At 40.1% G+C, this 27,456-nt stretch overlaps 1 protein-coding gene across 3 annotated transcripts in view; it reads left to right on the top strand.

Annotated features, from left to right (window-relative positions):
• Positions 1–27,456, top strand: part of ano1a (anoctamin 1, calcium activated chloride channel a) — a 62,457-nt gene that overhangs the window by 30,608 nt on the left and 4,393 nt on the right. For 2 of the 3 annotated variants that reach the window (XM_053420398.1, XM_053420380.1), the window contains exons 13-25: positions 705–790; positions 1,850–1,861; positions 3,349–3,420; positions 5,211–5,285; positions 6,164–6,365; positions 7,236–7,347; positions 7,518–7,575; positions 8,188–8,288; positions 9,153–9,289; positions 19,447–19,599; positions 20,407–20,459; positions 21,460–21,644; positions 21,943–22,048. In XM_053420398.1, coding sequence (XP_053276373.1) covers positions 705–790; positions 1,850–1,861; positions 3,349–3,420; positions 5,211–5,285; positions 6,164–6,365; positions 7,236–7,347; positions 7,518–7,575; positions 8,188–8,288; positions 9,153–9,289; positions 19,447–19,599; positions 20,407–20,459; positions 21,460–21,644; positions 21,943–22,048 — 1,352 coding nt within the window. The remainder of the gene's footprint in view (positions 1–704; positions 791–1,849; positions 1,862–3,348; positions 3,421–5,210; positions 5,286–6,163; positions 6,366–7,235; positions 7,348–7,517; positions 7,576–8,187; positions 8,289–9,152; positions 9,290–19,446; positions 19,600–20,406; positions 20,460–21,459; positions 21,645–21,942; positions 22,049–27,456) is intronic. The other variant, XM_053420389.1, reaches the window with a different exon arrangement.

The following is a 27,456-nucleotide window of genomic DNA, read 5'->3' as shown; positions in this document are numbered from 1 at the left end:
TCATAAAATTTTATCCAGAACTACAAAACATTTATCCGCTTATGAACATGGAATTTACTGTAGGAATTTAGAAATGTAAACACACAGGCAGACTTCTCCTGGTGTCCTATCAGGCCACACTGCCATCTGTTAGCAACAGCAGGGAGGTGTTATGTGTTTTAGACAAAGATACTCTCTTACAGAGTCACAGCAAGATGGCCAACTGTATTCACCTAATGTAGAGCTGATGAGGGCTAATACCTTCTATGTTGGTTCCAGTTGGTTTGACTCCAGCTCTGACCTCAATCCCAGTATAGATAAAGGATGGATGGAGTCTATGTATGTATTCTTATTGGGAAACTGGTTGCTATAGTAAACTGTGTAGATTGAAAGCTGTTCATCATTATAATTTTTTTTAACAAACTATGAAAGTCTGATCTTATTAATCTGTTTCTATGCCGCAGAGCTCCACTCTTGTCCTGAAACTATTTAACTAATATGTCAACTAAAATAACTATGCCTTCATATGGGAAGCATGGCCGTGAGTAAAATGAGCATTGTTGAAATCTACAAGGGATCAACATTAAAAAAATCAGTTCAGATACAGCATCATTTATTTAGACAGATGAAAATATAATTGAGTGCATGTTCACACATTGGTAGCATAGAAAACATGATTGTGTTTGAGTCTGTGCTTAGTTTTCTGTGTGTGCTTGGTTATGTAGCGGTGCTTTTCATGGAGCACTGGAAGAGACGACAGATGCGTCTCAACTACATTTGGGACCTGACAGGCTTCGGCGAGGAGGAGGAGGTGAGAGAGAGAGCACCACAAATACCTTCCAACGTGTGTTTATAGATTGCACATTCTGGCTTTCTAGCTTAGAGTTAGATGTTAAGATTTATTCTTATAGACATTTGTTATTAATGTTGTCACAATAGTGACTCTTAATGTGTATGTGCGCAATAATTCTACCATGGTAATTTTAAGTTAAAACTTAAAAAATACGATCAGAAAATTTTATAAAAAAATATTGTTTTTGTATTTGTGAATATACTGTATATTCTATACAGTTAAAAATGGGTGGTTCGTCAATCAAATCCTGTTTCCAGCTTAAATCAGTTCACGTATATATTTTAGGTAAATTTTGGATGAATATACAAAACTTTGTTGAGATCTAAACGTAATGAGTTCTGCTATCCCTCTGATTGGAGCCTCAATCTGGCCTCTTTTTCATTGCGAAGGCAGCTGAGGGACATGGATATTGTAGTTGTAGTAATCTGAGCCATATGCCAAGCCAAAATTACAAAAAACATGAAATGTCAGTTACAAAGCTGCAATATTACAACCTGGTGGTCATAATTTATACAGGTTAGTTCTTTCTTTCTGTGTTACCTGGTTTAGTTTAATTAGTATAAGTTAACACAGAACTAGAAGAAACACCTGGAACCTGCTGCCCCTCCCTCTATTATTTTCTAGCATCTCAAATTTCATGCCTCAACAAACAGATTCTAGACATCTTTTCGTAAAGACTATTTAAAATTCCCAGTAAAGAATACAGATGTCTAGCAGTCAATAAGACTGACATAAATGGTAGATGTCAGGATATTGAGAGGAACATGCCTTCTCTTTCTTTTGTGAGGTGAGTCAATCCTCATCCAAAATAATCCAGCATTTATATCCCTGTCTCAGATGTCAGTGTTTGTCCTTTGTTTAAATCATAATCATGGAACAGTGCATTGTCATTTGGATGAAATCATCTTGTTTGTCACTTTTCTGTGTTGCTCTAAATATAATACTTGTTCAGAGACAGGCCCTTCTGACTGACATCGTGTCCATGTGTTTTTGTGTGTGTGTGTTGGCATATTACAGGAGGAACATAAGGTTTGGATCCGACTTGCTTACCTCTTTTTCTTCCTTCTCTTTAGACTCACTGTTTCAGATCACTTCTGCAGATGGCTGTTACTTAACTTGTCCTCTTCCAAGTGTCTAACAATCAGTCGTTTTTCAGCTGACATCTTCTCCATCTTTTGCTTCTGTAAATGTTATTTTTCGGTATCTGCTAAATTTCTCTAAAAGGTTTATCCTGATGCTGGCCCTTCCTGTGGCTTCTCAAAACAATCCTATTATTTGTGACCACTAATGGCAGTGTACCTAACAGGACAGCTGACTCATATCTGCTCCTCTTTTTTCCTTGACTATTCATTTAAAAAATTGTCCCTGTTAAAGAGAGTCAACTCTACACCAATTAAATAGGCAGAATATCTTTCTTTATCCGAATATCTTTCTATATCCGAAATGAACATTTACATTCAGAGTCACAGAAGTTATATAAAAAATTTATGCACCTAAACATTGAAAAAACAATTCAACAGTGGATTAGGGAGCACATTTTTTATTCAAAAGAAATAAACAAATTTGATTTCAGAGTTTGTGGTGCCAGTACAATTCTTCAGGCAAGAAAAGAGACATAAACCAAGTCATAGGGTGTTATTCAAGCTTCATTTCCTGCTGGATGAAAGTTATAACAAAATGTTTTGCACTGACACTACAAAGACATAGGCTCTTGATTCTAATTTTGATGAACTTGAGGATCAGTTAATTTTGAGCATGTTCTGGTACCAGGTAATGCAAATGTCAAAATATTATAACGGGTATAACTTGTTGTGCCAGAGGTGATTGAACATTCACATTCTCTCCTCATTAACACACACGTAGTACCATGTAGTACATGTGGTTTTTGGCCCAAGCTTTAAACGTGTTTCCTCAGCTCACTTTTAGCCTTGCAAATAGACATGTAGGCTATGAAGACAGTGGTGGGTCAAAACCCTATATTTCACAAAAGCCCACACAAAAGTAAACTGTATGGTGTATAGAAATTTCTGTCTGGTCTTAGGAAAGTGTCAGACCCTGTGAGTCTACAGATGCATATATAGATACTATAATACAAATATATTGTAGCTTTAAATTGTGTAATAGAGATTACATGGATGTGTAAAAATGCTGGTTTCTTTAAGTTAGAGTTAGTGTTAATGCTTGATAATAAACCATCAGTTAAACCCTTGAGCATAAAGCTGACTGGGCATCATGATACAACCTCAAACTACAGGTTGTTTTCAGTTTTATGTTGACTGCATAATCTTTGCATGGTGGGTCAATGCATTTCTCTCTTTTTCTTTCACAGAGCACCGTATTCCCGCTTCATCCTACCACACTCATGCTACCAAACTTAATGCAGACAAGCTGCTAATTCCATTTCTGTCTCCGTTCTCAAATGTCAAAGGGATCTTCGCCACAGCTAACTGTCACTAGCTTCTTAATGCCCACAGTGGTATCAGTTACTGTAACATCCAAACTGTTTTCTCTTCCAGGACCACAACCGAGCAGAGTATGAGTTCCGGGTCATGCAAAAAACAATGAGACTGGAACATACAACTCCAAAGGTAAAAATGATTTAGTATTATTTGTTACAATCTTATTCACCTAACTTAAACTATGTTTCTCTCAAATTAACTTACTTATGCAGTTTTATGTCAAACCTAGATATTTAGGCTAAATACTAAAAATATCATATCAGGGTAAATGTGTAATTAGTACTGTAACTAGTACTGCAATTAATGTAAATAGCTTTTTAACAGCATTTTCACCTGTAATTTAAATGACTACCAATAATTATCTCAATATTGTCATAACTTTCGCAAAAATACATATTCATTTAAGATGACAAACCAACAAACAATACTGCTGGATTACAATAGGTCAACAAGTCCACAGTAAGGAACAGTCTCTGGCATTACGTCCACATTCAAATGTTTTCATGTAGTTTTACATGACCATGGTAAAGTGTTTGCTAGTGTAAACAGGAAGCAGAGTGTTTCTTCTGCAGCTTGTTTCTTAGTAACAGAATTACTACAAACGAGGAACAGCAATGGTGAAAATAAAGACAAGGAATTTCTTTACTTGGCACAATGACAAGGTGGAATTCTTTCTGACAATAACTGAGCAATGCTTTGCATTCACTGCTAGTATTTGAGTTGTGAACTAAAATAACCAATCAGGAAGGAAAAAGACAAAGTCCAAATGATTTTTCTAGTTTAGGGGCTTGATAATTCCAGGGTAATATGATATCATGTATATTAAGCAAAAAAATAAACAAATGAATATTATTAGTGTGGAAGTAACCTCTGACATCGCATATGTAGGAGTGTAATTTACACCCAAACAACTGCACTATGCAGCAATAATGTGAGTGTAAGACACAATGGATTATTGCTATGCAGTATTTTCAAATGTGTGCATGTTATTTTTCTGTACATATTTAAATGAACTGAAAGAAATAGTTACCTGGATATAAATCACAGATATGATACGCTTCTTAGCTTCAAACTAAACTTGGAACTTTATTCAGTTGCACCTGCTTTACTGTGTTTTAACTTAAATAAAATACTGTTGAGTAGGGACATTGACAATTAGAGAGAGAACGCCATAACCAACTTTTTAAATAAAAGTATTCTTACACGCTGTACCAGTCAAGAAACAAACACTGTCCATCAGCAGGAAACTCTCAATGAGCACCGACTGGAGGGATAACATGTAATGGCTGTGTCACCAGCATTTTTTAATGCTGATGAAACACTGATACATGTTTATATGTGGTAAAAACAAACAATCAAACAAACAAACAAACACAGAATGAACATAACATATTTGTGATAACATGTTCTGGGGAACAATGTTCAGAGAGGAGCATATCCATTAGCAGCCTTTTGTCCTTTGTCTTGTGCTAAGGTCAAATCTTCCATTTCATCAAATACACAAAGGGTGCATGCAAACACACACACGGGCTTGGGGAATCTGACCCAATTTTCAGTAGGCTTGAATATGACATGATAGCTCGGAGCAGAATTAGCTGTGCTCTACTGGAGCCACATAGTGTGTGTGTGTCTATGTTTATGGTGTGTGGGCTGTGTGCATCAGAAGGCTTGCAGCATAAAGAGGTGCTACTGACAGTACCTTCATAAGGCTATGGCAGAAGAAACACACACAGTTTCAATATACAGCTAGATTGAATTAATGATACTATATGCTGTGTGCTTTCTGTCCCTCACATTGTTGTCTCTATCTCTATTTATCCCTCTGTCTGTCTGTCTGTCTGTGTGTGTGTTTGTGTGTGTGTGTGTGTGTGTGTGTGTGTGTGTTTGTGTGTGTGTGTGTGTGTGTGTGTGTGCTTTAGGGGGAGAAGGTGAAGCTGACATGTACAGACAGACTGCCAGCTTACCTAACCACTTTGGTCACAATGGGCTTCCTAGTGAGTCTCAATACTGTCCTTCCAGTGTTGCATCAACACACTTTGAATTTCCAGCACATGATATATGAAACAGTCCTTTTTAATCAACCTGGCAAATACATTTAATCCTCGTGCCATAATGTCATTTCATCTGTGTTTAGGTTGAGGCACTTGCATATTGAAAGCTAACCTGTAAAAAAACGTTGTTTAAAGAAGAAAGAGACTTAGATTTAATGCCTTTAAACTGCACAAGCCCATGCATGTCTGCATAATTGTAGACATCTGTGTCTGCAGGAAACTGATGTTAACTATACCCTACCAATATCTTAAAAACTTGAACTCAAGTTATAGTTTATTTCTACTTCAAAGGCTTTCTTGGTGGTTCATAACATGAACCACCTGGCAGAATTCATGTTATGTATTTTTTAAATCATATTTTAAAAAGTAACCAAAAGCAAATCTATACCAAGCCAGACTTTTATGAAATGGTCCAAAACCACTAAACTGACTAAAGATGAGTTGGTGGGCTTGGTTCAGATAGTAGAGAGATACTTTGTGGCAACTTTTATTAACTGCAGTCTAAGGTGATGCTGATGATGCATCTGAGCTGTAGTCCGTTGTTTTCGTTGAATAAACATGTGGCATGACTTTTTGTCTCTTTCTACAGGACTTCAAATTTGTTATATATTTTGATTACACTACAGTTCTGTTTGACTTGTATTTTTTCCTTCTAATTGTTTAGATTAAATGTATGTAATTGAGATTGATGTTTTAATTAGGGAAACATAACACAAAATAATACCTGTCTCAAAATTGGGCATTCAACATGTGCTGCTCTACTCTTCCTTTTGTCAGCTGATTTTTAGATTTGGTGTCCCCGCCCTTCTCACTACTTTTAGATTGCTGTGACGTTTGCCATAGTCTTCGGAGTCATCCTGTACCGGATTAGCATTAAGGCAGCGCTGCACGTGAGCAACTCCCCTGCAGCACGGTCCAACATCAGAGCCACTGTCAAAACCACCGCCGCCATCATCAACCTCATAATCATCATCATCTTAGATGAAATCTATGGCGCCATCGCCCGCTGGCTCACCACACTGGGTGAGGCGTTCTTATTAAAAGAAAACATCTTTACTGGATAAGACAAATAATTTAAACATGAAGCTCATGTCTTTGTTTGCTGTTTGCTACAAAAATTTTCAAGTTAATTTCTGCTTACACTTGATGTGTTTTGCTGTGTTGTGTTTGTGTCTCCTTTTCTGTGACATTTGAGTGTGTATTCAGTTTGAGCTTTTTAAACTAGAAACAAACATATTATACTTCACCAGGAGTCAAGGTTTTTGTTGTGGTACTTCACCACAAACTGGCTTCAGCCCCACAGTCAGAGAAAAATTATTTGGGCAGACAAGAATTTTACAGTCGGGCTTTTAAATTTTAGATTCAAATCATTAAGCACAACCTGGGAAATGATGTAAATGCTGTCAATGTTTTGAATCAATTCAAGAATATTAGAATTCACAATTGAAGAATTCAGGGATAGCCTGATGATCTTTGTTTGCAGCGTCCTCATATACTCTCTGCTTTCATCATAACTCCCATTGGCTTTTTTAACATGTTGCACACTCAAATGTAATAACGTCATTATCTACTCACTACTATGCTGATGGAGGGGTGGATGAAGTGTTTGATTCCACAAAACACTTCTGGAGTCTCAGGGGAAGAGCACAGTCTACACCAAGGCTCCAATTGTCTTCCCTTTCTAAATATGCTTCATTAAAAATGTTATAAAAGTTAAATATGACAATACCAAAACAAAATAAAAGACCATGAAGTTCACCTCTTTAATTTAGTGAAAGTGTTGAAATTTCTACTACAACAAACAGTCGGCCTTAACAGTAAGACTGTTAAGTAAGTAATTACTGGATGATTTAGTATGTGTGGGGGATAATAACACATGTTTCTCTTTTTCAGAGGTTCCAAAGACAGACAAGAGTTTTGAGGAGCGCCTCATCTTCAAAACTTTTATCTTGAAGTTTGTCAATGCCTTCACACCTATTGTCTATTTGGCCTTTTTCCGGGGCAGGTAAGAGGGGACCTCTCTCTGCTTGTTTTTTGTACAATGTTATATTAAATCATTTGAATCAAACTAATTCTATGGGCCACTTGTAATGTAAAAACTCATCTGCTGCTGCTCTCACGTACCATTTGGCAAACCTTTACTTTGATACCATATACCATATGTTTGGTCAACAGGCTTGTTGGGCGGCCTGGGAACTACTTGTATGTTGTTGGATCATACAGAATGGAAGAGGTAATTCTATACTATATACGATTCCACTTGACTTAGGTTAACATTGTTTATTTTATGCTGTGTATGTTATAATAAATTTACTTGATGTCAAGAGGTCCCAAGAAAAGACTTAACTTTGTCTCAGTAGTTTCCCACTGTCATTTCCTTTGAGGTGATTGGTTCTTAGTGTCACAGTGTGGCTCACTGGTTTGGGTAATAGTTGTTGAATCTCTATGGCACAGAGAAATAGTTATAACAATAAAGCTTGTTATCAGAGCAGAATTGTTCTATAAAGCCTTTATAGAAAAGGAAGTATTTTTCTTACTTGACTGCAACTGCATAAAATGTAATGTACCCCTCTCTGCCAATCAGTATGACACCTAGTGCATGTATCCACCGTCAAATACCATGATAACAGCATGCTGGATTTTCTTAAGGTCACTTAGTTCTAACAGCAGTACTGACATCAATAGCCAGAAAATACTTTTTCCATAATGGAAAGACTTACTACAAGTTACCATAGTGACCTGCTGTCAATCCTGAAGATTACATTTATCAACATACTGTAATTAATTTCAACTGACTATCAGGCAATTAATGTCACACTTTGTTCACATCTTCTTCTCTCCCCAGTGTGCTCATGCGGGCTGCCTCATGGAGTTGTGCATCCAGTTGTGCATCACCATGCTGGGCAAGCAGCTCATCCAGAATAACTTGTTTGAGATCGGCATACCGTGAGTGCAAAGCATTCCCTGTGCAACATTCACAAACGCACACACTAACACCAACACTCACACACAGATGACAAGCAAAACAACAGATCACAATACGTGGGCTCAGCAAGTCACAGAACAAATTGTGCACACCTACTCACTTGTACTTACATGTAAGAGGATTCATTTAAATGCCTGTCTGGCTTACAGACCCACACATACCTGGAAGCCAGACACACATTGCTGAAATCTGGTAGCCTGCAATTTTCTCTGTCTGTCTTCATCCTCACAGAAAACTGAGGTGTAGAGAGTGCATCATGTGTTTGGTTTCTTTTCTTTATCATACAGTCCACCAACAGCAAACATCTGAGCTGTGTAACATTTATAATTCATAGATCTTATTGAACTCCAACAATAAGAAACAACCAAATGGATGTGTCACAAACTATCCGCCAATAAATGAAATACTTTGGTAATTCAGACCAGGTTGTTGTTGGTCATAGCACACACATGATATCCACATCCATTACATCTTGTTTTCCTCTCCTGCTTTTTTCTGAGGCTTGCTGCATTTATTGGCACATTACTGGCACCACCCCTTAGTAATTGCAATAAACTGAATTAGACTAATGTCATACATGTATAATAATAAATTTGCTGAGCCACATTTCCAACCACTATTGGTCAGAAGCTCTGCAAGGTACCTGAAGGATAATCCTATATTCATATTGCATGTAAATTAACATTAATACAATTTTTAGTTAACGAACATACATGAACCTGTGTTCATGTATGTTCTGATTTTAACTTAAAGGTCCAGCATATGTCAGGCTCTATTAACAAAGGTGAATGTTTTATTTTATCACTGTTTTTTGTTTTTTACAGGAAGCTGAAAAAACTGTTGCGGAAGAGGAAGTCAGACTCAAAGCAGGAGGAAGAGCTGACCAACAGCCTGCATCGTCACGAGAAAGACCAACTATTGGGTCCATTTGTTGGCCTCAGCCCTGAGTACATGGAGATGAGTAAGTTTAAACATGAAGGTTATTTAATTTAATATGTGAACTCCGGGGCTATATCTCCGTCTGAAGGGGCTGAAACAAAGCTATTTTGGAAACAAGAATGCATCACCTATATCTTTTTTCTAATTGTGTCTTACCAGTTAAGACTGACTACCAGTGTCTGTTAATGCTCAAGGTACAATTTTGTTGAGCTCAACAAAATTGTAAGAAAGAAAGATTGTAACAGCAGCTTCCCTCCATTTGAGGACTGAATATGTTTGGGATGAACAACAGTGCTGTTTTTTCCTGTAAAGCAGTGGTTCCCAAACTTTTTATCTCGTACATTGAATATGGTTGCAGAAAGCCCATGTAATCCGAGATTAAGTTCATTCAGACGAGAACAAATATCACCCAGATAAGCTAGTCGTGTAAGAAACTCGTCATTATGCAAATGCTCAGACAGGTGAAACTTGTGGTCAATAAAGAACTTTTTAACGTCATCTTTCAATTCAAAGAAACGTGTCAATACTTTGCCCCTTGACAACCAGCGCACATCCGTGTGCAGTAAGAGCGTCATATGGTCGCTGCCCATTTCACTACATAATGCAGTAAATATGCGTGAGTTCAGGGGCCTGGCTTTAACAAAGTTCACCAATTTGACTGTAGTGTCCAACACATCCTTCAAGCTGACAGGCATTCCCTTGGCAGCCAGAGCCTATCTGTGGATGCTGCAGTGTATCCAAGTGGCGTCGGGAGCAACTGCTTGCAGGCGCGTTATCACTCAACTATGTCATGATTATCACTCAATAATCATGAAATATGATTATTAAAATAAAAATTATTTATTAAAAATAATTAAAAATTATAATGCTATTAATTAAGAATAGTAAAATAATTAATTAGAAATTATACGGTTATCAATTATTAATAGTTAAATAATTAATGAAAACAATAAAATTATCAATTAAGAATGAAACAATCTGTAATTATTACTTATCATCACGGGGCACCACCCTGGTTACAGGGACCAACAATTCAATCTTTAAATATCAGTCTCAAATGATATAAGTTATATAATTAATCTCAATATTTTATATTTTATAATAAACAATGAAGGGTTTTAAGTTCGAGCACAGGCTATAGTAATCCAGCTGTATTCATATACATATGCACAAGTAATCACAGAAAACAAATACTTTAATTACAAAAGGATTTATTAAAAGGGGAAATAAAGTTAATGTTATTCAATGATTCTTCATTTAACAAACTCCAATATTTCAAAGATAACAGCAGCAGCAGCACATATCACAATTTAGAGACACAAGTAATACTGATGGTATCAATGTGTGTGTGTTGTCGTGTGTGTCTGCCTGTCTGTGTGTGTGTGTGTGTGTGTGTAACAAAGGAAAGGGGGAGTGGCTTATGGCGTAATGACGAGGTCACGTGGTGACAAGATGGCGGTTACCTAAGTGAGGCCACGTTGCGAGAGGCAAAATGGCGGCCGGTCACGGACTTTAAACAAAGGGGATCTTTAGACAAAGAGATTTCTTATCTCGTGGTTTTGGCGCCAAAAGTCTCTTTTAGTCTAGATTTCTCCATGTTACATGAAATATGAGAGTGTAGGTCGGGACGGGTGTAAAAGCAGGTTTAGGAGGGAAAAGAGAGAGAGAGAGGAAGATAAAGAGAGGGATCACAAAAGCTCTCAAAAACATCGTCAGAGACAAGGTTACAGAAACGTTACCACTCGGTACTCAAATTGGAGTTGTGTACCGAAACTTTTATCGGCAAAGTCTCTGCAAACCCAGTCGGACGATAACGGTGCTGCCGTAGATTCTCCATAACGGCGCGAAGCACTTTAAAACGTTACAACACGGTACAAAGGAACCGGAAGTGACGTATCGTTTCGCCGCGTTTAAACACGGACTGAAAAATAGATTCGGCGATCTTCAAACAAACATACAATCCAATAAATGACACGCTAAGTATTTAAACTAGTTCTCTGCCCAGACAATTAATAAGCCTCTTACTGTGACCTTCACGGTGTTGCATGCGCGTGTCGCGCGGATATTCCGGAAGTCCAGTGAATAATCGTGGCCGCTCAAGCTCAGTGGCGCTGGTTCCTCTGTTGCAGCGGCGTTGGCTGGGCCGAATAGGAGCGGGTTCTTCTTGCTCCTCAACGGGATGACGTCGTTCTTCTGCAGTGAAGAAACAGCGGTGGCGCAGTTGTTTTGGAGATCGTGGAAAAGAAAAGTCTCTGTTTTCACTCCTGCGAATGGACTTCCTGTGCGCGGCCTTTTCAAGTTAAAAACAAAAATAGTCTTTCAAACTAAGCTGCGACTTAAGATAAAAGAATTTGAAATTAGGACAAACAAACGTTTGTGGGTTTTTGCCCCCTTTAGCAACTAAATCATCTGGGAGACCCGGAGGGTCTGTTGTCGTCTTCAGAGCAGGGTAAATGACGGATAAAACTAAAAGTTAAAGTTGCCCCCTTTAGAGCTGGAACATCTGGGAGACCCGGAGGGACCCTGGTCGAAGTCCTTAGCAGGGAGAATGGCCGATGAAAGGAATACAAATTAAAGTTGCCCTCTATCAGAGCTAAGACATCTGGAAGACCCTGAGGGGTCCTGGCGAAGTCTGTAGCAGGGAAAAAAAATGACGAAGATTTTTGCGGTGTCAGGGCTTTTAAATTACCTGAGAGGTCCTCCTCCTTGAGGAGTTGGTCATAGGACATCGGCCAATTGAATTGTCAGGAATCGATCTGAGTGGGCGGGGCTTGGAACTCAGCGGGGTCCCAAGGGATCCCCAGGACATTTTCCACCACCAGGGCGAGACTCCTAGGCCTGCCGAGGTGTCTGCTTCCCCACTCAGAGGAGCCCTTTATGGCCCATTGGAATGTGGAAACTGGTAGAACTGGTTTCAGGCTGGCCCCCACGCCTCACTTTTACAACCCATTGTGCGGACCCCACCACATGGTTAATTCAGTAGGGACTCTTGCCCAACATGGCCTTTGCGCCATCTGTACAGATGCCAACACATTTTGACCAAATAAGTCCAATTGATCTTACGAAGGTGTCCAGAATTCTGAAAATGTCCTCCTCAGTTGACCTTGTTTCCAGAGGTTTACAGAAGAGCATGTCCTCCTTAATTGACCCTTCTTGAATGTACGGGATATATACCAGGAGCTGTGCCAGGCCGGCTACGGCTGTTGATTCATCCAGCTGTAGAGCATAAAATCCACTGGCTCGTGTGTGAAGTAGTAGCTGTTTTAAAATGTCCTCTGCCATGTCACTGATACACCGTGAAACTAGCCTGACGTTGGTCATACTCACAATTCTAGTCAGAATGTGAGTCTGAGACCGCTCCATTGGGCTGTGATTATGGGGGGTGTTTCAACCGAACCAGGAAATAAAATGCCTCTTCGCTCTATTGGATAAACCTACAACCAATCAGAGTAACGTAGTATGTGACGTATGTTAAGCTACGCATTGTGAGTTATTTACTAACCCCGGGTTCACACCGGACGCTGAAGCGACGCCGAAGCGACGATTAAGCGCAGTGCCAAGCCTTAAATAACAGCTGGCTCCCATCCACTCCCATGTTATACCTTTGTGCTGGTCACACCGGAGGCTGAAGCGCCGCGCTGCACCAAGGCTGCCTGGCGCCGTGCAGCGATCGTTTCGGGGTCGAGTCTATTTTTTGCACTTGACGCAAGCGTATCGCGCCAGGAAACACACTGAAAAACGATTTTAAATGATATTGATGACATATTTTATATGATATAAATTATCAATATGCATCCCATACTTTGAAGTCCCCTTCTGTTGTCCTGGAGTTTTAATTTTACCAATGACATTATTAAATGTCCCCCTCTGCCCATCCACTACAGCCACACAAGCAGTGATAAAGATAAAAAGAGAGAGAGGGGGGGCTACGTATTCTCCACATAGGCTTGAGTGGAGAATACGTAATTTACCCTCGTCACCCGACGTTTAACGGAGCAAACAGCGGAGAAGTTCTTCAAAATGGAGGACATTAAATTAATAATTGAAGTGGAGAGTACAGTGAGTTGTATGATCCTCGGCACATGTTGTATAAAGACAACACCAAAAAAGACAAATGTCGGGACGCTGTTGCTTAATGTTGGAGCAACAAGTAAGTATATGCTTGAATACTACTGGATCAACAGGTGATATTATTAGCGCTGCCCGGCGGTTCAGCGTCGCTTCAGCGTCCGGTGTGAACAGCCAAGCGCCGGCGCGATAGGGATTAGCGCGGCGCTTTGGCGCTTTGGCGTCGCCTCCGCGTTCTATGCTCCGGACAGACCAAACTTCCCGACAGAAAATGTTGTGGGCGGGGCTAAGTTCGTCTGGCATCCAGGCTACCGTGAAACAGTGTTGTTGTTAAGGTTGAGTGAAGGTTTGGACCCCAAAGCAGACACGAACGAGTTGTTGGTGGGTAAATGAACAGAGTTTATTTGCAGGAGAGGTAGATGAAGTCTTGAGCGGCAGGGTGCTGGCTGGCTTGGAGATCCTGGTTGAGAAGAGGATGAGGAGCCGAGCGGAGAGGCACACGAAGGTTCTGGGTTGAAGGAAAGCACAAAGGTTAGAAGACATACAAAGGACACGAGGGTCGAGAGTTTATGCAGCGCAACAGCTACCATAGAAGATGGAATAATCTGGCACTGAAGTGGTGAGTAGACCAGGCTTTTGTATTGGTAGCCTCGACCACGCCGACGTACGTCCAACACCCTATTTACAGTATACGCCGGGTTGTCATCTATGCTAAGGGTGGGTGGGGGGAGCTCCGCAGGAGGGCTTAGGGGACTGGTGGACACTGGCTTGAGGAGAGAGACGTGAAATGTGGGGTGAATCTTTAACGACAGGGGAAGTTTAAGTCTCACCGCACAGGGATTAATTATCCGGTCGACCTCGAACGGACCAATATACCTCTGCGTCAATTTTCGAGATTCGGTCTGGAGAGGTAGATCCCGGATAGTCAGGAGCAGGGTGACGGTCAGCCACTCACTGATTGCGAGCAGCTGTGCGGACGAGGGCTGCCCGGGCCTCGCTCCAGACCAGACGAGCACGCTGGAGATGCTCCTCCACGGATGGCACTGCCACGTCAGTCTCCTGGAATGGGAAAAGAGGAGGTTGGAAACCATTAGCTGCCACCAAAGCAATGTAGTTCTCATCATATTTGCGTCTTTTTGACGTGTGCTTTCTCATGTCAGGGGGTCGAAGATCTGCATCAGACTCACTGTCACTGTCAGTGGCCAAGCTAGTAACGTTAGCTTGGCTAGCAACAAATGTAATGCTGCTTTCACCCTGATCCAAGGACTGAGAGGTTGAGAACCGTCAAATCCAGCTAGTTCTCAGCGGCTAGCTGCTGCTCTCTCAGCGGGCTTAAGAGTATAGTTCCAGGCTGCTTCCTTGAGCTGCTAACATTCTCACTGTGCTGCGTTCCAGGCAACTCAGATATTCTGACCTACTACTTGTAGAAGAGCAGTGGACTCCTCAGGCGCTCATGGAGACATATAGCCTAGCAGTGTTGGAATTACATATACGACAAACTAATGTCATCGACGAAATTCTTAATGATCAATTAATCGATCGTCGATTAATTATGCCCATCCCTAGTTTTGACCAACGGTCACTAACTTACCTGTAACTATTTTTGACAGTGTAATTATTTCGCTGAATATGGGTATACATGAGTATTTTTGGCAATTGCGAATTGGCTATTGAGACTATTTAATATTGCATGATTATTTATAGCTCAGTTTGAAAATGTAATGGGCTTTTTCACTTTGAAAACGCAAATAAAAGGTTCTCCCCGCATACCCCCTGAACCACTTTGCGTACCCCTGGGGGTACATGTACCCCAGTTTGGGAACCGATGCTGTAAAGCTATCTGAGGATTTGTTGCTCATGTGTTGTGCATGTGTGAAAAGCAAACTGCGGGTAAAGTCCCAATTCTCCTCAGCAAACTCAACACCACATCCACAAAAATATATTATCCATGAGTAATATAACTGTTAATGACAATATCCAGGTTGTGTAAACAGATATAAAAGGAATTTGCTCTGAAATGGATCATTAACAACTATAGTAGCTGTGGATATCATTTCCTCTTCAGGTGTAACAAACTCTTGTTCTATGAAAGTGAAGGGCAAATAATGAGTTTGAAGTATAAAGCCTTTTCGATAAGAGAACTATTTTCTTTCATTGTTTGTCAGATATGTCTATCACATTTCCTCTGACCTCATGTACATTCACTAGTGAAGCCTACAAGTTGTGCATCAGTGAATGTCTAGCCGATTGTTAAACAGCAACAGTGCAGAGCATCTGTGATATAACATGTATATTTTTGGTCATTCTTCATTATTTTGTGTTGTTTCCACAAAAGTAAGTGTAATTTCATCAGTTTTTTTCTCTTCGTACTCTATCACAATTCTGTGGCATACATAGGTCACGTCAGTGGTTTCCAAAAACGCTTTTATTATGGAAAAAGCTGTGTATTTCTAGCCTGGATGCCAGACGCACTTAGCCCCGCCCACAACATTTGAGGTTGGGAAGTTCGGTCCTTTGGGGAGAAATTGTGCCCGAACAGAAACTGTTCAGACCAATCAGATTGTCAGGGCGGGCTTTATACGATGATGGACAGATGATCAACAGTAACGTAATCAACCACGTCATCAAAGAGCGCTTGGGTTGAATTTGTTTTCAACAAACATGCCTGCCGCTGGAGAGCTGAGATGTGTAGATGCTGCCATTGCATCTGTTTTAGAAGACATCGACAGCGCATTCATTTTAAAAGAGGAACAGAGAACGCGGAGGCGACGCCAAAGCGCTGCGCTAATCCCTATCGTGCCGGCGCTTGGCTGTTCACACCGGATGCTGAAGCGACGCTGAACCGCCGGGCAGCGCTAATAATATCACCCGTTGATCCAGTAGTATTCAAGCATATACTTACTTGTTGCTCCAACATAAGCAACAGCGTCCTAACATTTGTCCTTTTTAGTGTTGTCTTTATACAACATGTTCCGAGGATCATACAACTCATTGTACTTCTCCACTTCAGTTATTAATTTAATGTCATCCATGTTGAAGAACTTCTCCGCTGTTTGCTCCGTTCAACGTCGGGTGTCGAGGGTAAATTACGTATTCTCCACTCAAGCCTATGTGGAGAATACGTAGCCCCCATCTCTCTCTTTTTATCTTTATCACTGCTTGTGTGGCTGTAGTGGATGGGCAGAGGGGGACATTTAATAATGTCATTGGTCAAATTAAAACTCCAGGACAACAGAAGGGGACTTCAAAGTATGGGATGCATATTTGATAATTTATATCATATAAAATATGTCATCAATATTGTTTAAAATCATTTTTCAGTGTGTTTCCTGTCGCGATACGCTCGCGTCAAGCGCAAAAATTAGACTCGACGCCGAAACGATCGCTTCACGGCGCTAGGCAGCCTTTGCGCAGCGCGGCGCTTCAGCCTCCGGTGTGACCCGCACAAAGGTTTAACATGGGAGTGGATGGGAGCCAGCTGTTATTTAAGGCTTGGCGCTGCGCTTAACAGGCAATTCATGAATACAAAACAAGCAACTCGGGTGTACAAACGATACAGCAATAAATGTTCTGCAACAAATATAAATAATAAGTACAGGATCATCATGCCCCCTGTGTCTGCATGTATGCCGGTTCACAGTGAAGGATAAACAAACTTTATATTTTATCCCCATTGAGCATCATTGCGACCATGAAGAAAAGATGTGGAATGACACACTTTCCAAGACATTTTTGGTGTTTAAGTAAAGACAGTGTGTCTAGCCTTTGGGGATGTGAAAAGAATCTATCTCAGCATTATTACAGCTGGAATTATGCCTGTATGATCTACAAGAACTAATGTACTTGGATAAAGATCACTGCCAAATGTAAGCGGGAGTAATTATTGTCTTTGTTATCCATGCATGGTCCTACCATAAGTAAAGGCGCTTATTTGTTTTGTATAAAAACAGCTGTGAATAGTTTCATACTCATCATCATTGCAATAGAGAAGTTATAGTGTGATACGTGTGTTCAGTAAAACAGAACGGGCTGTGAAGTACAGAACAGTACCTAATCCATTAAACTAAACATTGTACAGGAAGCACACTATAAATAATTTGGTAAGCAATAACAGAGATTAATATATCTCTTGTTATATATAAGTATAGGTTCGGTAAGTAAAATCAATTTTCCTTTGAAAGCGGAATAATTCAGATTTTACAACTGCAAGTCAGCAATATGGCACTGCTGTTCTGAACAGTATACGGTAGAGACGAATTTGAATAAATAACAAATAAATGTCTTTAAATGAATGGTTCAAATGGGTATATATAATTCAAAATCAAATGTACTTGTATTGTCCTAATGGGCAATCAAAAAAAGTACACAATGTCATTTCACGCAAGATCCAATACAAAAATGCAGAATAAAAGTGAATTGAATATTGCACTTGTCCTAAGACACTTAAAATGATTAAATACTAAATACTAAAAGCATATAGCCAGATGAGAAACAGAAACTGGCATAAAAACTTAAAAACCGAAGTGTGATATGTGCTAGTCAAGTGAGAGGGTTATGTCACTGCCAATTTCTACAATCTAACTCTACCAACGAGGAACGAGACACAAATCTTTTACAGTATTGTCGCACTTTAATGCTCAGAGCATAGTGCATACAACAAAGGTTAGTTTGTAATATGCACCCCGATGGAAAACAGTTCTTTGTCTTTATAAATTTGGCTCACCCCTCCCACTCTGTTTGGGGTTGTTACAAAGTCAAAGGTTGGGATCTTCTGACCACATGAAAACAACAATGCCTAGTTAAAGCAATCAGGCCAAGGTTCATTCAGTTGTACAGGATACAGCATGATCAAGGTTGCATTGTATGAGATTCAATAATAATCAATCAAAGGGGAAATAAACATGATCATATTGTGGTAAAATGCTACATTTCCCTTACAGTTATTAGATGCATGACTGAATCAACCCGTCTCGTTGTACAGTAGTAAAATGGATGTTGATATGAACAAGAGTTTGAGGCATTTGGTCTTACACTTAAAGGCTCTGTAATGTCTGCCTGATTGTAACAGGTCGAGTTTGGGGAACAGAATGTGTGACAGTCATTAAGGATCTTGTGTGCTATTCTGACCACATAACTTTTGTGGATGGTTCTGAAGGGAAGGATAGTTCTTTCTGCCCATCATCTTCAAAGCTGGTTTTACCATATTCTCAATTATTGACATCTGCTGGACTGTGAGGGTGCCGAAACCATGCTGCCATTCAGTATCTAATTATGCTTTCAAGCACAGCAGAATCTAAATTGGACGTGACGTAGGTGATCACACTGAAAAATCTAAGTCTACATACTGTAGTTATTTGAAGAGTGTCACTCATCGTGACATATCCACTGGAGGGTGATGGGATAGAGTGGATTGGATTGTAACCTCTCGTCGGAGCCTACAGTTGGGGCAGACAATCTCAGACAGGAAGTGAAGAACACACACGAGGAGCAGGGCCTACAAAATAAAACAGGAAACAGAAAACACAGAGTGTGAAAACATGAAACAACTCAAACATACACAACAGAGATTTACTAAATAAACAGAAAACACTTCAAACAGAGGGAGAACCTAAACATAGAAAATACCAAAACCGTGACACACTGTGGGTAAAGTTATTGTGTATTGAGGTAATGGTGCAGTTTAGCAGCTTTTTGGCAGCACACTAATAACTGAAGGCAAAGGAAAATTGAAAGATTAAAGGTAAAATGTAGATTGCATCTTGTTGTGTATGTTTGAGCTGTTTAGAAGTTAACATATTGTTTAGTGCAGTCTAGGATTAGACCCTGGCTTCATTTTGGTCTAATAGATATTGAAATATAGAAGTACAGTTATCACACCATGTACTGGTTTATTAATTGCAAAATGTCACCTGTCTCTGCTATTTAAGTCTGCATGAGTTGTTCCCCATTACTGTAAGTGTAATGACCTGTATTATATATATATGAAATCATGGCTTAGCTCAGGAACTGAGGAGAATATGAGTCTTTTTGTATTCCATTTCTAAATTGTGTCTGTCCTGATGCATTCATCCAGGAACTTGAGCAAATTTTTCCTATTGTCTGTTTCTGCAGTAATCCAGTTTGGAATGGTTACTCTTTTCGTGGCCTCCTTCCCTCTGGCTCCACTCTTCGCTCTTCTGAATAACATCATTGAGATTCGCCTGGATGCCAAGAAATTTGTTATGCAGCTGCGCAGGCCAATTGCAGCTAAAGCCAAAGACATTGGTAGGTGTTCACTGCCCAACTACAATAAATGAAGCAGATCATACAAGTTATTCCTGGTTTTCTATGTTAAATCCTAATCCTAGATGCTTTCAGCTAGAATGCCTTCATTAGGTTGAAACTAATGGTCAAAGTCATCTTTACCTCACTTTGTTTTGGCTCTAAACACAAATTCCACTACATCAGAAAAAACATGCCTTATGGTCAAACTTTTACCAACATAAAGATGCTCTAAAGGATATGTTCCTGCATTCCCCACTGGCTGTGAAAAGATAACTTTCCCAAAGATTTCAGTTAAACAGTTTCCATTTTATGTCAAATGCATTTTAAAGTTGACCTGAAGAAAATATGCATCAATTAAATTGAAAATGTTTTTGAACAATTGTCACTTTGGTCATGAAGGCCTTGATTCTTTCTCAGAGCTTCCTGAAATGCACCAGACATACAGTTTCATTACCAAACAAGAAACCAACACAGTAAAGGATTACACATTTCAAGTTTAAAATGTACACTATGGTTTTCAAAAAGTCTAGTGATGTTTTGACATCAGTCTCAGAACCTGTGGTCCTAGTGTGCAGTAATCAGAATCAGAATCAGATAGTATATACATCAAAAATAATATATCATTAAATAATATAATTGTTAGCATTCACCTAACATTCCTAACAACTTATTTGTAACACTCCTTTAACACAGCAAAGTGGTCTTACCACCTTTCAGGCTGCGATGTGCTGACCTTGTACAACAGTTGTATGTTGAAATGGCTGTTTCCTCTGTTCTTACTTTATTGACAGTTCTGTCTTTCTGCAGGTATCTGGTACAACCTTTTGAGAGGCCTCAGCAAGGTAGCAGTCATTGTTAATGTAAGTCTATATCTTTACAATCACGATAGACCTAAAATCCCAAAGGGCTGGACTAACAGTGCTATGTCACAGCTGTGTCAGACCTTTCTTACCAGGAGCCACATGTAAACAAAAGTGGACCTTAAAGGGATAGTTCACTGACAAATGAAGATGGACGCGAACACTTCACCCACCCCTCCAGCAGCATAGTGGCGAGTAGATGATGTGTGCATTCTAATTTTCAGTGAACTATCCCTTTAATTCCTTACTCTGTAAAGCAGACTTGGGAATCTTAAAAGGCCCTATATAAAGTTAGTAGTTGGTAAGGGTGGCACAGTGGTTGGCTCTGTCACTTAAGTCTTTTTCGAGTTTGCATGTTCTCACTGTGTTTGAATGGGTTTTCTCGGGTTATGCTGGCCTCCTCCCACAGCCAAAAGATATGTCAGTTGGGGTTAGGTTAATTGGTGTGAATACCTATTGGTCTGCATACTGGCCCTACTCAACACTGGTGACCTGTCAAGGGTATACCCCACCTCTCGTCCAATGTCAACAGGGATTGGATCCAGCAGATAATGGATTGATGGAGTTATACTGTAGGTAACCTGCTTTGCACTGTGGATGTGAATCTGCAGTAAAATTATGTGTTTTACTCATCAATATAGCCTTTCTAATGGCAATATTATTCAGGGGGGAAAACTGGCTTGATTTTGACTGAGGGGATTGCCAACAATCAGACTACTGATTGTGGAAGACTCTCACCCCTGGTGTAGAGCAAGCAACAATAACATATTTAGAACTGCATTTAATATAGTTTTAATTACTTATCATATGGTGTCATGCCACAGATGTCATAGTTTGACCACCCTTAGACTTTTACATAGGTGAACAATTACAGTATTCTTTTGTCCTGGAAATCAAGAAATCCAGGAAAAGTCATTGTTTATTAGATTGCATCAAGATTAATCAATCAATCAAATGGAAAGGGAGACAGAAGATTATAAAAATGTTTTATCTCCCTCAGGCCTTTGTCATCTCCTTCACCTCTGACTTCATCCCTCGCCTGGTCTATCAGTACATGTACAGCCCTGATGGCACCATGCATGGCTTCGTCAATCACACTCTGTCTTACTTCAATGTCAGTGACTTCCAGCCAGGCACAGAACCCATGCAACCAATGCACCTGGGGCATAATGTAGAACTATGCAGGTAAGCTTTCACTTTAAAGGTACATGCTCTTGATTTTTGGATAACAGCTCATGTATGGTTCAATATTTGATACATTTAACAATGGTAATTGTTCTTTCTTATGGTGTCGATATCTCTTATTTGCATTGATTGTTGATTATCATAAATTGAAATTTAAAAGGGAGCATTGGGGGAGCAGGTGAAAATATAGACATCTTTCAAATTGTAAAGTGAAATGAATTTTCAAATAACACCCTTTTAAATATGTTTCTAAATAAGTTTACTGTTACATTTTCTCCTGTTTTGTTTCTGTTTCTAGATATAAGGACTACAGAGAGCCTCCCTGGTCCAGCACACCTTATGAACTCTCCAAGGAGTTCTGGGCCATTCTGGCAGCCCGCCTTGCCTTTGTTATCGTCTTTCAGGTTCAGTACAAAACACAGATATCAATATCAAAGCACCTATGCCTCTCCATGATTTCATGCATGACAGCACCACTACTAAATAGGGAGAAGCGCAATTAACTCTGTATGGTGCAAGGTGTAGTCCAGTCGGCACTCAGGGGTATTAAGAGGCTAGGACAATCCTCTGCACCTGTATGCCTCTAATGATCCACCTGGAAAGTCTATATTTAGACAGAATCTCTTTCAGGGGAGCGATAGCACAATAAGAGGCTGTCACAGGGGTGTTTCCTGATCCTGTAGTTACGAGAAAATATAGAATTTCAGCTCATCTAGCTGATTAAAGTGGGCAGAAGAAAATATATTTGGAAAGACTAATAGGTTAAGTATCATCCCAGTTTCCTCCACATTCCTGCAGATGTATACTTCATCAACTGACAGGGCATGAAACTCATTCATGCCCTTTTCGGATGCCATTGCCAGAATAAAAGTAAACTCTGGAGGAACCACTTCATTCCCCACTGCTCTAGAGGCTAACATGGTGTGAAATTAAAGGCCTCCAGAAGCAGCTCCCATTAGGGAACCATAGCAGGCTGTGGGGGAGAATGCCCCTGGGCTCCATGTCACCTTAGCGTAAAACCCCAAGGTTTAAGGACAGTGTTATCGGCAATAAAGAAATCCCAGTAACCTCTTTATGAGCTTTACACCACACCTAAACTCTTGGTTGCAAGCTTTACGGTGTAGGTCAGGGTATTCATTGGTTATATCCATAGGTGCAGGCATTCCAGAATTGGATGTGGCCCCCTCTGCTGTCAGAGCAGGTCTTGCCTCTTGTTCAGTCTTCATGGAACTTCGACGAAAAGCCCGTTCATCGCATGGAACTTGAGCCTCCCTTGCCAGTTTGTGGCAAGGGAGGTAATCAAGATAATCAATGATGATGATGTGAAGGGTAGAAGAGGCAACCTGGTCAAGGGTGTGTCCTCTCCGAATGGGTTTCTTATCTTCATATGGGAGAACCAAAGTGGGCAGTGGGTTGAGGACCTCACCATCCCATATTTGCATCTTATATCCTTTACCACCCCTTTGTGGAATCTCAACTCCTATGAAGGAGGTTTCACTTCCAATGCATAATTGTGGGGACATATCAGGTACAAAGGCCTGAGGCTGGCAAAATAAACTAATGCCCATACAAGGAGACACTGATCCATCTGCAGCTAATGGGTTCATCCTGTGCCTCCTTAACTATTTTCAAGGTAGGTAGCCAATTTTCCTGGCCATACAAGGACATGACTGTCACACAAAAACGTCAGGAACTTGTGGTGTGCCAATAATATATCACAGAGCTCAAGCCAATCTCATGCTGTGGCGAACCAACTCACCACTCTATATTGCCATACTGTGCACCACCCAGAGGGTGAAGTTTCAGTGATTACCCACTTGTGACATGAGGGGATCAGATGCACCCTGATCATGACATTCTGTTTCTCCATGACCGCAAAATTTAGCCCATTGGGAAGGGCTGTGATCACGGGATGATCAGTGGCTTGTAAGGATCAGTCGGAATTAGAAACTTGGGTTTCCCTTGAGTAGGCGGATTGCCTACCACTGAGCTACAAGGGGTGATGACTCAGATGCAGAGACAGAGAAAGATGTGTTGTTTATAGGGAATCAAAAAAGGTTTCTTTACTTGGGTCAGGCAGAGGATTCCACACGGTTTGTGCAGCGACTCAAAATACCTCCAGACAACTAAAAACACAGTCTGGCCAATTTAACAGAGTAAACTAAGGATGTCCAAAAACAGGTAACAAAAAGATCTCAAGAACAAAAAAGGTTCAACAAAAGGTATAGTATCTGATTCAAGGTGTAAGTATTGCCTGTTATATGGTGGTATTAGAGTAAGAATATATGCATCCTTTAGATTGATGGATATGAACCAACTATATAGTGTTAGAACAAGGCATTTTTCAAGAATTTGTTCAGAAATGTTATCAAGCCTGGTAAGTTTGTTGATAACATTTGCCCTATACTGAATGTATAGGGCAAATACCTCCCTGTTTGTGTTGAATCAGCAAATAAAACTAAGCCTTCCTTGGGTTTTCTTATGCACAGCAAGGAGTTGCATAGACCATACTTCTGGTAGCCAGCAGGGTTAGTGGCAGAGTCGTCGCCAGGCACTAAACTTGACCTCGCCTCCGGCGATTGGACAAACGTGTTTGTTGATCCAGGATTTGAGAAGGAATAATTAGACACTTATACATGAATCTCTGGAAATTGAACATTTATTGTAAAACAATGAAATACTTACAGAGAGTCTCTGGGGTTCTGCCGGACACGTCACCAGGTTCACTGGATCATGTCGAGAAGAAGCGCACACTCATCCTAAGTCCACAGTATATATAATCAGACACAGGGTGGGCACAGAGGCGGTTCTTTTTCTTTGAGGGAATTCAGTTATTGGCCAGATGTATACTGTTTCCTCTAAGTGCAGTTTTTTGCAAGCACATCACTTTCAACTGACCAGGTGTCCCACTACTGTGGCCTTGGCAAACAGGGAGCTTGCTACAGTGGAGAGACCCAGCAGATTAGACTTAGAGGAGGATTTCATATCTTTTTCTCACCATGTTTCATGAAGCACCTCATTGTATTAGTTCTGGCACGTCCTCTCTCTTTTCTGAGCATCCGTGCTTTCATTATTTCAAAACTCAAGATGAACTTCCACCACACACTTTTCTCCGAATTGTATTTTGCAGTCAGATTGACACTCAGATTGATACCTGCTTTCTGTGGTCGTGCTCTGGGCCTGACCCTGTCTCTGAGTCAAAAATATATACATCATTCCAAATAAAAGAAACAGTTGTAGCATTATTGATTATATAGATTATACAGCTAAAATTATTCACAGGATATAGGTAAAATATAATCACAAGATACAGAGAAACATAGATATCTCAACAGCAGCTAAGGGCGAATGGATTCACAAACTTGTGGAGGCCTTTATAACTAATTATGGTTGAAGGCTCACAAAGAGATCTCACATATAGTATACTTCTATATATAGCCTAGCACCTTTTTTTTTATCACATTTCCGATTAACACACGGCTGGCACAGCCATTTTAGCTGAGCTACCTATGTACGGTCACAGATATCCCGAGGATTCACACACTGGAGCGCTAATCTTTTGGATCAAAAAGGGACGGTGTATAAGTGGATTGAGCATCTTATCAGAATGCTTTATCTTTGCTTTCCGCTGGAGGTTTTCTATGGAGGACCATACATGACTTAAGTAAAAATAAATAAATGTATAAATAAATACAGAAATAAATAAATAAATGAATAAATAAAAATGGAAATAAATAAATAAATACAGAAATAAATAAATAAATATGTTAATACCAAGAGAAATGTCAGAATAAATGTCTTAAATATATTTGCACATTTATTTATTCCCTGATACATTTCCTTTTCATTTGCAGTATCCTTATTCTAATGAGAAAGGCGGGCCTAACCGCAGTCTCATGCAGGATTGGTCACAGGAGTGTAATGATCCAGCCCTACTACTTCTGCCTCTCAATGCTGGTGTCCAGTAGCTGTTTGCAGCGTTGAGCCAGTTCACACTTAAAATGAACTAGTTCAAGTTCAGAGGGTTAGTTAAGGTTATTTTTTATTGGGATGATTTAGCTGTCAGTAGTCCTGACTGTGAGCGTCACGTGTTCTACTGAGCACAAGGAGCGAGCCGAGAGGAGAAGGAAACAGAAACTCCAGCTCGTTACAAACCACCTGCAGCCTCTGCTCTGATCATGAAGCAGCTGATCTCTGAGCAGATGTGACCAGAGAAACTCTGTGTTTTCACTGTTTCCACTGTTCTACAAAGTCACTAACTGGCTGTTTCACGGTGAAGAGCTCAAGTCTCAGTCACTGCCCGTGTCTCTGAGCGAGTGTGTGACGGAGCGCAGGGGCTGTGTGTGTGTGTAGCTCAGTTGACCAATCCTGCTCGAGAATGAGGTTAGGCCCGCCTTTCTCATTAGCATAAGGACACTGAAATCGAAAAATAAAAGTTGGAATAAATGTGGAAATAAATAAATAAATGTGGAAATAAATGCAGAATTAAATAAATCAATGTCTTAAACTTATTTCCACATTTATTTATTTATTTCCACTTTTATTCCAACTTTTATTTATTTCCACATTTATTTATTTCCACATTTCAGTGTCCTTATGCTAATGAGAAAGGCGGGCCTAACCTCAGTCTCGAGCAGGATTGGTCAACTGAGCTACACACACACACAGCCCCTGCGCTCCGTCACACACTCGCTCAGAGACACGGGCAGTGACTGAGACTTGAGCTCTTCACCATGAAACAGCCAGTTAGTGACTCTGTGGAACAGTGGAAACACAGAGCTTCTCTGGTCACATCTGCTCAGAGATCAGCGGCTTCATGATCAGAGAATAAAGCTGCAGGTGGTTTGTACCGAGCTGGAGTTTCTGTTTCCTCCTTCTCCTCTCGGCTCGCTCCTTGTGCTCAGTACAACACGAGACGTGACGCTCACAGTCAGGACTACTGACAGCTAAATCATCCCAATAAAAAATAACCTTAACTAACCCTCTGAACTTGAACTAGTTCATTTTAAGTGTGAACTGGCTCAACGCTGCAAACAGCTACTGGACACCAGTCAGCATTGAGAGGCAGACGTAGGGCTGGATCATTACACTCTTGTGACCAATCCTGCTCGAGACTGCGGTTAGGCCCGCCTTTCTCATTAGCATAAGGACACTGCAAATGAAAAGGAAATGTATCAGGGAATAAATAAATGTGCAAATATATTTAAGACATTTATTTTGATATTTCTTTTGGTATTAACATATTTATTTATTTATTTCTGTATTAATTTATTTATTTCCTTTTTTATTTATTTCTGTATTTATTTATACATTTATTTATTTTTACTTATGTCATGTATGGTCCTCCATAGTTTTCTGGGTAAGTTCATTTGGGAGGAAACCCTGGGTAACCGCAAAACTGGAGCCCTACGCTTATGTTATGTCGTACATCATGCCAGGTCACATATGACTTTGTCAGCTAATATTTGAGATAGACGTCATTCAGTATTTAGAGCTGACTCTAGCAGTCAATTAGGTCAAATTTAATGCAACAATTTATTCTCTCCTTGAGAAATAATTTTTTTTATTCATAGGCATACACATTTGCTCGACCAGAGGTTTATGATTGCTACTAGAAGCAAACCTAAATATTTACTTAAGGGCCCATATAGTGAAAAATATATTTTCTGGGCTTTTACTATCCTTAATTACTTGAAGGGGGTCAGTAGGGACCCTCAAAGTCTGAAAAAAGTCACTCCGCGGACATTTTCACTCAGTACATTCTAAGAAATATGTTATCGAAACGTTTCTTTCAGTACTTCCTCCCAGTATG

Source organism: Pleuronectes platessa, chromosome 1 (genome assembly GCF_947347685.1).
Source record: "Pleuronectes platessa chromosome 1, fPlePla1.1, whole genome shotgun sequence".
NCBI classification, from domain to species: domain Eukaryota; kingdom Metazoa; phylum Chordata; class Actinopteri; order Pleuronectiformes; family Pleuronectidae; genus Pleuronectes; species Pleuronectes platessa.
This window is presented reverse-complemented; position numbering and strand designations above follow the sequence as displayed.